The sequence below is a fragment of the Lissotriton helveticus genome, chromosome 5_1 (genome assembly GCF_964261635.1).
Source record: "Lissotriton helveticus chromosome 5_1, aLisHel1.1, whole genome shotgun sequence".
Classification (NCBI taxonomy): domain Eukaryota; kingdom Metazoa; phylum Chordata; class Amphibia; order Caudata; family Salamandridae; genus Lissotriton; species Lissotriton helveticus.
The window spans coordinates 192,739,499-192,753,143 of record NC_136065.1 but is presented as its reverse complement, the minus strand read 5'-3'; the positions used below and the strand labels follow the sequence as shown (position 1 = coordinate 192,753,143).

At 43.6% G+C, this 13,645-nt stretch overlaps 1 protein-coding gene across 2 annotated transcripts in view; it reads left to right on the top strand.

The window, feature by feature from the left end:
* Window positions 1-13,645, top strand: part of PAPPA (pappalysin 1) — a 1,283,063-nt gene that overhangs the window by 1,076,699 nt on the left and 192,719 nt on the right. For both annotated transcript variants that reach the window (XM_078641985.1, XM_078641984.1), the window contains one exon: window positions 8,874-9,070. In XM_078641985.1, the coding sequence (XP_078498111.1) occupies window positions 8,874-9,070 (197 nt within the window). The remainder of the gene's footprint in view (window positions 1-8,873; window positions 9,071-13,645) is intronic.

The window sequence follows — 13,645 nt, the reverse complement described above, 5'->3', positions numbered from 1 at the left end:
AGACCTATTGCATTTCCAATGCTTGTTTTAATGTTGGAGGGATGTAGGGTAAGACTTTCCTAAGGACCTTGATGGTATGGAAGCATGTAGAAGTTACCTGGTTAATCTGCGCTTTACAAGAAAGCTCTTTATCAACCAGGAAGCCAAGATTCCTAACCTTTTCTGCTGGGTTAGGACAGGAGCCCGCCTCCGGAGGCCACCAGAGGTTGTTCCAGATCGATGGTTTCTGACCGAATTCGATTATCTCGGTCTTGTCCGTATTTAATTTTAGGAAGTTACAGCTCATCCAGTTTTTTACACTGAGAAGACAGTTCGTAAAACGCTCTGCGGTGGCTTGAATAGACTGGGATACTGACACCACAATTTGAGTGTCGTCGGCGGGTGAAAGTTCAACATCACTCGTTGAGGGAAGCCCACTGCTGGTTGCTGGTCCGATCCGGGTCTGATTTCAGAGCCGGATACCTACGGAAGAAGCATGTACAATCTGCAATTCAGGAATGCAGTTTGTACCAAGTTCGTTCTTCACCTGGAAAGCGGGGCAGTCACACCACGGATGTTGAACTTTCACCCACTGGGGCTTCATTTTTGCTTTAATTGTGAAGAAAACTGCGCACCCACTGGGGTATTATTTTAAAGAACTACACTCACCAGAAGGCAGTGAGAGAGCCGCGCCCACTGGGGCAGGTGTGAGTGATATAAACTGTAATCCTTTGCAGCGCAAGTTTTCATTCCTGCTTCTGCCACTGACGAAGGGAACTTGAATCCTGAAACGCGCTTGGCTTGCACTTTGAAATGCTCAAACCCGATAACGTGACTGCTTGCAAGGTTTTGAACATCAATAAATGAACTGCAATTTAACCTTCTGTGGCTTCCCTTGGTGTGTGTGCTACCTGAAAAGTTTGGATTGAGCCGAAACGTCTTTGACAGTACCTCTGCAATAAAAGGAAAAGCAGGAGCCCATTTGGTCCGTGTCCGAATTTCTTTTGTTGGCTGGCGAGAGTCGTTGCAGCACAATTTGAAAGCGGCATTTCTGATATATATATTATATAAATATATATATACCATTTTAGCAAATGAATAATATGAATAATATACATTTGCTAAAATGGTATATATATATATATATATATATATATATATATATATATATATATATATATATATATATATATATATATATATATATATATATATATATATATATATATATATATATATATATATATATATATTACCTACTGGCTATCGCCAGTAGGTATATATAGTTAGGATTGTTTTCCATAGGGAAATAGCAACATTCTATTGGGAATAACTTTGGCGCCGGTTGACGAATCTTCCTGAAATTTTCCTTAACTTTGCCTCGTGGCGCTCCGATCCTTCCCTGAAAGTTTGGGGGGGATTCGTCAAGCGGGGGCCGAGATAAAAGGGGGGTCCCAAAACGTGTTTTCCCCCATGTTAATTTCCATAGGGCGGTTGGACTCACTTTTAGCCCGAACGGCTGAATGGTTTTCCACCAAACTTGGCAAAATTGTAGGGACTGGTAGCCCGATGTGCCTTTGCTATGTCTCAAGATATGTGCTCCAGTGGTTTTTACGAAAATTAACTTTGAAAAAATATATATTGGGCTACATTGGGCTATATATATGTTAGAGCCCAAATGTAGCCCAATGTAGCCCAATGTAGCCCAAAGATGGCCACCAGAGACAAAAAAAACAAATGTAGCCCTAATATCAGCCAGATGTAGCCCAACTATAGCCCAATGACAGAATGTCCCAGAGTGTTCTAAAGAACAACTAGAGCGCTAACAGTCTTACTTATGACAAAAGTATGGCACACCTGAAGTCATCTTGATTGGAATAAAGTGTTAACACTTAAAACATTTAATTTGCAAAGGAACAAAATGAGGGGGTTCATTTTGCCATAGAAATTATGATTAGTGCTGAAGAAAGAAAAATTAGGGCACATTTTGAGTGACTTCTCAAATCCTCTTATATTTCATTAAATAAATTCTGATATGCAGTCTCCCAAGATGGCCACCGGAGACAAAAGAGCCTGTGCTTAAAAACTCTGTTAGCAAAGTAGGCATTTGAGATTTAAAAAACGTTTTAATATATAAAAACTTTATCCGCTAATAGAATTAGCATTTAAAAAACCTTGCGAATTCAATGAAAAAACCATAGGTTTCAGGCCTTATATAGTTAGGAATTAGCATTTACAAAACCTTGCGAATTCACTGAAAAAACCATAGGTTTCAGGCCTTATATAGTTAGGAATTAGCATTTAAAAAACCTCTGAAATTCACTGAAAAAACCATAGGTTTCAGGCCTTATATAGTTAGGAATTAGCATTTAAAAAAACCTTGCAAATTCACTGAAAAACCATAGGTTTCAGGCCTTATATAGTTAGGAATTAGCATTTAAAAAACCTTTGAAATTCACTGAAAAAACCATAGGTTTCAGGCCTTATATAGTTAGGAATTAGCATTTAAAAAACCTTGCAAATTCACTGAAAAAACCATAGGTTTCAGGCCTTATATAGTTAGGAATTAGCATTTAAAAATTGTAATAGTGTATGAAAAGGTGTATGTGAATGTCACGTGGATGATGTCATTTGAGATGTCATTTGAGATGTCATCAGTGATGTCACTGACCATGTCATGAATGATCTAATATGTGACATCATCAGCAGTGGATTGCGGGTGCACGAAATATAGTTAGTACAACTAACTATATAGGAGCAATTTCAATGGTTTTGTATGAGTAAAATGTCCAGCTAACTATAACACCACTAAAACTTATAGTTTTTTGATCGAATTTCAAAGGTTTTATAAAAGCTAATTCCTAACTATATAACTCCTGAAACCTATGGTTTTTTCAGTGAATTTCAAAGGTTTTTTAAATGCCAATTCCTAACTATATAAGGCCTGAAACCTATGGTTTTTTTCAGTGAATATATATACATATACATTATATATATATATATATATATATATATATATATATATATATATATATATATATATATATATATATATATATATATATATATATATATATATATATATATATATATATATATATATATATATATATATATATTCCAACACGAAAGAGTTACCCTCTTAGACGAGCCACGACTCAGGTAGGTTAATTAATCGTTTATTTCTGGAAGCTGCAACATGGAAGGCAGGCACCTCGCAACAGTTCAAATTGCCTGACGCGTTTCGTGATGAGGCTCACTTTTTCAAAGGCACGATGATCTGGCAGGCGCAAAGCATGTCGGGCACTTATCTAATACTGATGGTACCCGCCCAGTGGCTGCTGGCTAAGCCTCCTGGTACCTGTAGTGCCATGAAGTATTCCTAAGGTAGGGTGCTTTGCTCTGCTATCATTCAGTCAAATAAATACCACAGTGGGTTTGCAGAGGATCACGCTCGACCAGGCTGCACCGTAGATCTTCCAGTACGACCTCCTGTCCTGCTGAACACCATCTGGCGTCACCTTCGGACCGCTGCTATGCGGTGGGGCTCAATCCACGACTGGGTTAGCCGTAATTTATTCCAACACGAAAGAGTTACCCTCTTAGACGAGCCACGACTCAGGTAGGTTAATTAATCGTTTATTTCTGGAAGCTGCAACATGGAAGGCAGGCACCTCGCAACAGTTCAAATTGCCTGACGCGTTTCGTGATGAGGCTCACTTTTTCAAAGGCATTATGATCTGGCAGGCGCAAAGCATGTCGGGCACTTATCTAATACTGATGGTACCCGCCCAGTGGCTGCTGGCTAAGCCTCCTGGTACCTGTAGTGCCATGAAGTATTCCTAAGGTAGGGTGCTTTGCTCTGCTATCATTCAGTCAAATAAATACCACAGTGGGTTTGCAGAGGATCACGCTCGACCAGGCTGCACCGTAAATCTTCCAGTACGACCTCCTGTCCTGCTGAACACCATCTGGCGTCACCTTCGGACCGCTGCTATGCGGTGGGGCTCAATCCACGACTGGGTTAGCCGTAATTTATTCCAACACGAAAGAGTTACCCTCTTAGACGAGCCACGACTCAGGTAGGTTAATTAATCGTTTATTTCTGGAAGCTGCAACATGGAAGGCAGGCACCTCGCAACAGTTCAAATTGCCTGACGCGTTTCGTGATGAGGCTCACTTTTTCAAAGGCACGATGATCTGGCAGGCGCAAAGCATGTCGGGCACTTATCTAATACTGATGGTACCCGCCCAGTGGCTGCTGGCTAAGCCTCCTGGTACCTGTAGTGCCATGAAGTATTCCTAGCAGCGGTCCGAAGGTGACGCCAGATGGTGTTCAGCAGGACAGGAGGTCGTACTGGAAGATCTACGGTGCAGCCTGGTCGAGCGTGATCCTCTGCAAACCCACTGTGGTATTTATTTGACTGAATGATAGCAGAGCAAAGCACCCTACCTTAGGAATACTTCATGGCACTACAGGTACCAGGAGGCTTAGCCAGCAGCCACTGGGCGGGTACCATCAGTATTAGATAAGTGCCCGACATGCTTTGCGCCTGCCAGATCATCGTGCCTTTGAAAAAGTGAGCCTCATCACGAAACGCGTCAGGCAATTTGAACTGTTGCGAGGTGCCTGCCTTCCATGTTGCAGCTTCCAGAAATAAACGATTAATTAACCTACCTGAGTCGTGGCTCGTCTAAGAGGGTAACTCTTTCGTGTTGGAATAAATTACGGCTAACCCAGTCGTGGATTGAGCCCCACCGCATAGCAGCGGTCCGAAGGTGACGCCAGATGGTGTTCAGCAGGACAGGAGGTCGTACTGGAAGATCTACGGTGCAGCCTGGTCGAGCGTGATCCTCTGCAAACCCACTGTGGTATTTATTTGACTGAATGATAGCAGAGCAAAGCACCCTACCTTAGGAATACTTCATGGCACTACAGGTACCAGGAGGCTTAGCCAGCAGCCACTGGGCGGGTACCATCAGTATTAGATAAGTGCCCGACATGCTTTGCGCCTGCCAGATCATCGTGCCTTTGAAAAAGTGAGCCTCATCACGAAACGCGTCAGGCAATTTGAACTGTTGCGAGGTGCCTGCCTTCCATGTTGCAGCTTCCAGAAATAAACGATTAATTAACCTACCTGAGTCGTGGCTCGTCTAAGAGGGTAACTCTTTCGTGTTGGAATAAATTACGGCTAACCCAGTCGTGGATTGAGCCCCACCGCATAGCAGCGGTCCGAAGGTGACGCCAGATGGTGTTCAGCAGGACAGGAGGTCGTACTGGAAGATCTACGGTGCAGCCTGGTCGAGCGTGATCCTCTGCAAACCCACTGTGGTATTTATTTGACTGAATGATAGCAGAGCAAAGCACCCTACCTTAGGAATACTTCATGGCACTACAGGTACCAGGAGGCTTAGCCAGCAGCCACTGGGCGGGTACCATCAGTATTAGATAAGTGCCCGACATGCTTTGCGCCTGCCAGATCATCGTGCCTTTGAAAAAGTGAGCCTCATCACGAAACGCGTCAGGCAATTTGAACTGTTGCGAGGTGCCTGCCTTCCATGTTGCAGCTTCCAGAAATAAACGATTAATTAACCTACCTGAGTCGTGGCTCGTCTAAGAGGGTAACTCTTTCGTGTTGGAATAAATTACGGCTAACCCAGTCGTGGATTGAGCCCCACCGCATAGCAGCGGTCCGAAGGTGACGCCAGATGGTGTTCAGCAGGACAGGAGGTCGTACTGGAAGATCTACGGTGCAGCCTGGTCGAGCGTGATCCACTGCAAACCCACTGTGGTATTTATTTGACTGAATGATAGCAGAGCAAAGCACCCTACCTTAGGAATACTTCATGGCACTACAGGTACCAGGAGGCTTAGCCAGCAGCCACTGGGCGGGTACCATCAGTATTAGATAAGTGCCCGACATGCTTTGCGCCTGCCAGATCATCGTGCCTTTGAAAAAGTGAGCCTCATCACGAAACGCGTCAGGCAATTTGAACTGTTGCGAGGTGCCTGCCTTCCATGTTGCAGCTTCCAGAAATAAACGATTAATTAACCTACCTGAGTCGTGGCTCGTCTAAGAGGGTAACTCTTTCGTGTTGGAATAAATTACGGCTAACCCAGTCGTGGATTGAGCCCCACCGCATAGCAGCGGTCCGAAGGTGACGCCAGATGGTGTTCAGCAGGACAGGAGGTCGTACTGGAAGATCTACGGTGCAGCCTGGTCGAGCGTGATCCTCTGCAAACCCACTGTGGTATTTATTTGACTGAATGATAGCAGAGCAAAGCACCCTACCTTAGGAATACTTCATGGCACTACAGGTACCAGGAGGCTTAGCCAGCAGCCACTGGGCGGGTACCATCAGTATTAGATAAGTGCCCGACATGCTTTGCGCCTGCCAGATCATCGTGCCTTTGAAAAAGTGAGCCTCATCACGAAACGCGTCAGGCAATTTGAACTGTTGCGAGGTGCCTGCCTTCCATGTTGCAGCTTCCAGAAATAAACGATTAATTAACCTACCTGAGTCGTGGCTCGTCTAAGAGGGTAACTCTTTCGTGTTGGAATAAATTACGGCTAACCCAGTCGTGGATTGAGCCCCACCGCATAGCAGCGGTCCGAAGGTGACGCCAGATGGTGTTCAGCAGGACAGGAGGTCGTACTGGAAGATCTACGGTGCAGCCTGGTCGAGCGTGATCCTCTGCAAACCCACTGTGGTATTTATTTGACTGAATGATAGCAGAGCAAAGCACCCTACCTTAGGAATACTTCATGGCACTACAGGTACCAGGAGGCTTAGCCAGCAGCCACTGGGCGGGTACCATCAGTATTAGATAAGTGCCCGACATGCTTTGCGCCTGCCAGATCATCGTGCCTTTGAAAAAGTGAGCCTCATCACGAAACGCGTCAGGCAATTTGAACTGTTGCGAGGTGCCTGCCTTCCATGTTGCAGCTTCCAGAAATAAACGATTAATTAACCTACCTGAGTCGTGGCTCGTCTAAGAGGGTAACTCTTTCGTGTTGGAATATATATATATATATATATACCATTTTAGCAAATGAATAATATGGGCATTTTGCTGGGGCGGACCCCTACCTACTGGAAAGGAACTGGTACCTATAATTCATTTAGTGTTAAACACCCGTATGATGAAGAGCTAGTTAAGTAAATCAACAGAAAACATAAGGACCATTTCTGTCAAACGTTTTAATATACTTTTGTGCAATCACTGGGGTTCACATGTTTTCTTTTGTTCTCTTTTGTACATATGCTTTACAACTAACGAGAAATAACTGCAAAAAACTGACATATGTGGAATGTTCCACATTCCAATATGCATGAGCTTAGAAAGGTGTGCATATTATTTATTTGTTTTATAAAGTACTACCTGTTTCTTTTCTGTAACCTTAAGTTCTAGGTTTTAGTACCATGGACTCTATGTGCTGCATGCATGGGTTCCATGGGATGGTGCAAAAATATGTTTTCTGCTAACAGGTGTGACGTACTCCTTGATAAAAGGTCTGTGAATCGTTTTAATGTTTATGAAGAAGGTAACAAAAGATATATGGCCTCATAAATATTTTCTACCATTTTAGTAATGGATGCGCAGATAATGTGCATGTGCTTGGCACTTTGCAACATCTTTTGCTCAGAGCTCAAGTAAGATTTTGTGCACGTGTCCAAATGTGTATCATGATGGCTAGAACATGCAATATTTTCAAACATTTACACGAGGTGCAATTTCACACAATTACCTAAATGGAATGAAGTACATCAGGAATATCCAACCTACATCTATAAAGGCTTGGTCCATGCCACATTTTCAAGATTTCCAAATAAGCTACATCAACTTAAAATGACTCTTAATAAAAAATGTATTTACAAAGGGCCTAATTACAATGTCCATCATCGTTTTGGTATTGGGACTGACCGACCTCCTGTCGGCGGTCCCGATCAACCAACTAAGATGTGACCGACCACTGTTTGGTCGCACTTCTATTCTTTAGAATGGGAGCATGCATTCTGCCCGAAATGCATGCTCTCCTTGTAAAACAAAGAGGTCAGTCCATCCCTGCACCCCTCAAGGTGCCTGCCACGCTGTGCAGGGATCATCAGGAAGACACCATAGGTGCCCCCTCGGCCTCCACTGGCGGCCGTGCACCAATGGGGGCCCTGCTGGGGGCCCCCAAAGTCGACTTCCGACAGCCTTTCTGTGTCGTAAAGGCCGGCACAGAAAGGATTTCGGAATCCGACATAGTAATCCCTTGGGCAAAAAGAGCTGCCCTTTGAATTACTGAAATCATTCCTACTGGCGGGCGGACTCTCTGAGCCCATCGGAAGCCAGTCAGAATGACCAGTCGGATTCCTTTCCAACCGACGCCGTCATAATGGGTTGATGGGAAGGGAATTCATTATGTTATGAACAGCTCCGAACCGACAGTCGGAGCCGTTTTCAAACGCATCATAATTAGCCCCAAAGTCAGTGACTATCCCAAAAAAGCTGACATGAATGTGGACTCCTGGGTCATGTTCGACAACACTTTTTCACTCAACGTGTAGCTGTTGGATTGTTTTTGTGTTGTCTACCCACAAAACATTTCAAGAAAGCCAGGAGGAGTGTGGATTTACTCGCTGCTTTGTTTATAGTGGTTCATACATTTATAGTTTCTTGAGATGTGTGTAGGAGCCTTTACAAGTACATTGCAAAACACGTATGTAATTTGTGCTTGCGTCTGGGTGTGCTGAAGTCCAGGTATGCCTTACTGTGTGCATTGTTGTAGAATGTGATTTATAGTACACTTTTTCACAATGGGCACTTGAGCATTGCTTCATCTACAAAAGTAATGTTTTTAGAATGACGGTATCAGCAGCTGATGTGGAATGTTGTGTCTTTGCAGATGAGCCCAGCCGATGCTACTTTCATGATGGAGATGGTGTTTGTGAGGATTTCGAGAGAATGACAAGCATCAAAGATTGTGGCGTATACACACCTCAAGGCTATATGGACCAGTGGGCTTCCAATGTGTCCGTCTCTCACCCAGGCTACCATCTTTGCCCAGCATCAGTGGTCATTGGTCAACCGGCAGCATCTGAGGTCAGGATACTTACATCTTATTCTCTATGCCATCTTTCATACTACTTCTGTTCATGTTCTCTTCCTTATCGTTTACTCTGCCTTTTGTTATTTTTTCTCACAACTTTAAATGATATTGATGAATCACACTTTGCAGCCAGATGCTAGGGATAGACCTTTGTTTAATTCTATTACAATTCTTACAACTTTACCAAGCACCATAAAAACAAATGAGCCATTAGAGGTTGGCAGATGATTTCCAAGTTATAATGCTTAGACTTGACAGGCATTAACTGGCCTGTCTGTCTACAACATAAATCAACACACAGACCCCATGTTTGCCAAAGGCACCTAGTGTACAACGGGGACAACTGCTTTAAAGCCTTTCCACCATGCTCTTCAACATTTTATTTTTATGGTAATCATGTTTATTAATTTTAAAGCAAAATAAAAGGATAGGATCATAAACAGGAGACCAGAGAAGGAGGAGAAAAAAGTGGCATCTCGCAAACCAGAGAGAGGGAGCAAGACAAGGGGACTTGGTGCAAGGAAGCTGTATTTTAAAGTTGTTTTATTCCAGATGCTTCAAGCTTCAGTAGAATAATTAGTTTATTATAGAAGACACTTTGGTGCTAACTAGCTCCACCAAGGCGCATTCCACCACCTATGGCGCCTAGGATGAAACTGACTAATCCCCTTGCTCATGACTTTACATAATCTAAAGGGAAGTGCAGTTTTATTCTATATTCTCAATATCCTAACTTTCTTTCTCAAGCTGACATGTTGGCATTAGCGAGAGGCATGCAATCCATTTGACCAATTGGCTGAATGTTGAGGCTGGTATCTTGGTTCATGCAGCATCCCGGTTACAAAGCAGACTGAGGGGCATATTTCTCATTGTTGCTGCGTCGCTCTTGCACCATGCAAGAGAGCGCAAGAGCGAAACAACAACAATGTCAGATTTATCAAGCTAAGTAAGGCCACCTTGCGTGTCCCTGCATAGCTTTATAAATGTAGAGTAACACAATGCTGGGCAAATCCCTGTGTTGCATTACTCTGATCCAGAGAGGCGTTCCTTGGGTGGAGGGTGAGTGTTCCCACGCATCCACCCATGGATTTTGGCGCATTTCCAAATTTACCATTACTGGTAGACAGCCACGGCCCGTGGAGGGAGTTTCGGTGGGGCGGAGAGGCGGGGTGGGGCAGGGTGGGAGGTGCTAAAAACCGGAGGATGGATAATTGAAGGTAAGTAAACAATTTAATAAATAAAACGAATTTCGTAGCGCACCCTGCATCACCTGTTGTTTTTGGATGTGTCACCCCGAGTGGGACGGGTATGCTCAGACGTGAGTCCCATGCTCTCCATGCCACTGGAAACAAGCTATCCAGGCTGATGAGGGCTGAAAGCCCATAACCGGTCCTTGGATGCTTGTTTCCAGTCCGGGAAGGACCTGGCTTGGCAGTTCGGGCTGGACTGTTCCCATGGGGCACAGGGTCAAGACTGATTTGCATATGTCTGGGTTCAAACTGGAATGGCATGGTGAGCAAAAAAACGATGGATTTAGGCCCAGATCTCTGTACTGGGGTGAATGTATGACATTGTTCTGCATTCTGTCCATCACCTATTGTTTTTGCATTTCCAAATTTACCATTTCTGGTAGACAGCCACGGCCTGTGGAGGGAGTTTCGGTGGGGCGGAGAGGCGGGGCGGGGGAGGGGGAGGGTGGGGGGCGCTTAAAACCGGAGTATGGATAATTGAAGGTAAGTAAACAATTTAATAAATAACACTAATTTCGTAGCGCACCCTGCATCACATTTTGGGATGCAGGGCGCGCTACGAAATTCATTTTATTTATTAAATTGTTTACTTACCTTCAATCATCCATACTCCGGTTTTAGCACCCCCCGCCCCGCCTCTCCGCCCCACCGAAACTCCCTCCACGGGCCGTGGCTGCTGGTAGACCGGGGAATGAGTCAAAATGTTAAGCCTCCCAGGTGTGGCGTAACAAGGAGAAATATCTTTATTTCACTTCGTTTTTTTCTTTTTTCTATGTGTGCTTCATTCTGCAGCACACAAAAAAAGAGGAAAATGCCTCAGAGCATTGTTTTTTGTGCAGGAAGGTGTTCCTTCCTACACAAAAAGCCCTGCTTACACAATGCAGGCACCCTTGCACAGGCGCTTGCGTTGGTGTTAGTCAGCACATTGTGCGCCAACACAAGGAAAGGGCAGGAACGCACTCTGCAATGTTAAATACGGCACATTCCTGCCCTTTCCCTTTCAGGCAGTGCACCAAAGTTAGATAAATGTGTCCCTGAAGCTTTGTGAAGCTATCAGTCTGCCAATTGTGGGCACTTCAATGTGTTATGGGGTTATCTTATGTGATGCTCAAAGTGGGCATTGTAAACCCTGCACCAATTATTAGTCAGGCAATGTGATATCCGTGGTAGCCAATAAAACTTAGGATGTACTATATATGGGGTGTGGACTGCAATTCCTAGGATTCTACACGGTATTCTACCAAGATATTGTCATACATAAATATTGCAGCCAGAATATTATTAACCACTACAATAGTGTGAAGAAATGTATTTCTAGCGAAGTATAGATTTTCTATTCCTAACTTCACCTATATGCACCTTGAGTAAAACAAGAAACATTCTCCCTAAATCCCCATAAACTGTTCTCCTTGCACCCAGAGCAGGAGAGAGAAAAACACAATGGGAGGAGCTTAATTTGTAAAATATTAAGTGCAGGTGCTCTAATTTTTTTAGGAGGACACGCCCACTTCCCCAGCCCGCCCACTTCGTCAAGTGGCCCCGCCCACTTCATTTAATGACTCCACCCACATCCACAAGCCTCAACACGTCAGAGTTGCTTCCTCACTCCTTGAGTTCCACAAGAAGCTGAAGGCCTGGCTCTTCACATAAGCACCTTGGCGCCTCACATCTACATACCTGCCCAAGTGCGTGGATACTCTCTCGGGTCATTAGTGCACTATACAAATCAATATAACATAACAATATAAAACATTGAACGCCTATGAGAATAACTTAAAAGTGAACTCAAATAAGGGAATGTTTGTAAATCTCAAAATGCAGCTTTAGGAAAGGTCATTTGAGTATTTGAGGCAGCTTTACAAACTAAAGAGAATGTGCTTGTGCTGTGCAAAAGATAGGAAGGGATGAAGGAAGGAATATATTACAGAAAGCAGCAACAATGCAGGCAGGAAAGGGAGTACTGGTGTGAGGAAATAAGTAATGGATTACAGAAGAAGGGAATAAGAAAAGAATGTGAAAGAAAGAAATGAAGGGACAGAGAGAGAAAGGAAATGAATGATGTGTAATGGATGAATCAAAGCCGAAGAAAGGGTTGAGGATATGAGAGTAAGAAATTAAAGAAGGGATGAAGGAAGGACCAGGAAAAAAAGAAAGTAAGGAACTAATGGAGGAAGAAGGAAGAAATGTACCAAGGGATGGGGAATGAATGAGGGTGTAAGGAAGCGAGAATGGAAAGAGGAAAGAAGGCGTGAATGGAGGTGCTGAGGAAGAGAAAAAGGAAAGGCAATAGGCGGGACGAAGGAAAGAAAGGAGGTCATGGGAATGGATACGAGTATGAAAATTAACGGGTGAAAGAGAGGCAGAGGGAATACTGTCAATGTAATATTGCAAAGAAATTGAAAAACAAAAGATTGAAATACATTTGTGTCCTTATCACACCATGTATGTTTGTAAAGCACATACTCACCAGAGGGGGCCTTAAAACCGAATTAAAAATATTGTTATCCAACACAATGGCACTAATTTTATCGACCTCAGAAAGAGAAAAGACCGGGTGCCACACCATTATTTAAGTTTATGACAGAGATCAAACACAGATTTCTGGAGTGGATATATTAGCTAACTAATGAACCAGACCCAGCAAAGCATTTCTTGAAATAAAAGGCAAAGAAGGTGAACAGAAAGTATCTAGATTACGCTTCTAACTAAATCTGTGGAACGCGGCTTAAAGCTTTGCCTGGCGGATTGAGCATTGTATGAAATCTGGAAGAGGCAAATTATAATGTCATCCGACACACACACACACACACACACACACGCACAAATACTTCTCACAGAATAGACAAGGAGTTTAACAACAGACTGTATTGAGACCTACTTTCCTTGAGAAATACAGATGAGATCTATAAAGAAAGCCAACAGTGTATTGACAGCCCCACTATGGCATCTAACAAGTGGAGAAGCCATCAGTTGCATTACAATGCTGCAAAGGTCACCAGTGCAAGTATGACAAATAGGCCTCTATCACTTGCCCCTTCAAGTCCATGTGCCACTGCAGCCTGGAGTGTATGTCTGGCACTGGCACTTTCTCAGAGTCAGTAATGATCAGAAGAATATCAAAACTATATAAGATTCAGAACTCAATACATACATCACAGATGCGTACCATTTAAATGTGTGCTCGTTGCAGGTATTGTGGCATTCCAAACCTCTCAAGTGAATGTGACATGCTCACACTGTAAAGGGAAGAGGTAGCCTTGAGCAAACTTTAAAGGGTTGTTTTACATGTTTAGTGCAAGCTCCTCTATGGTCTACTTT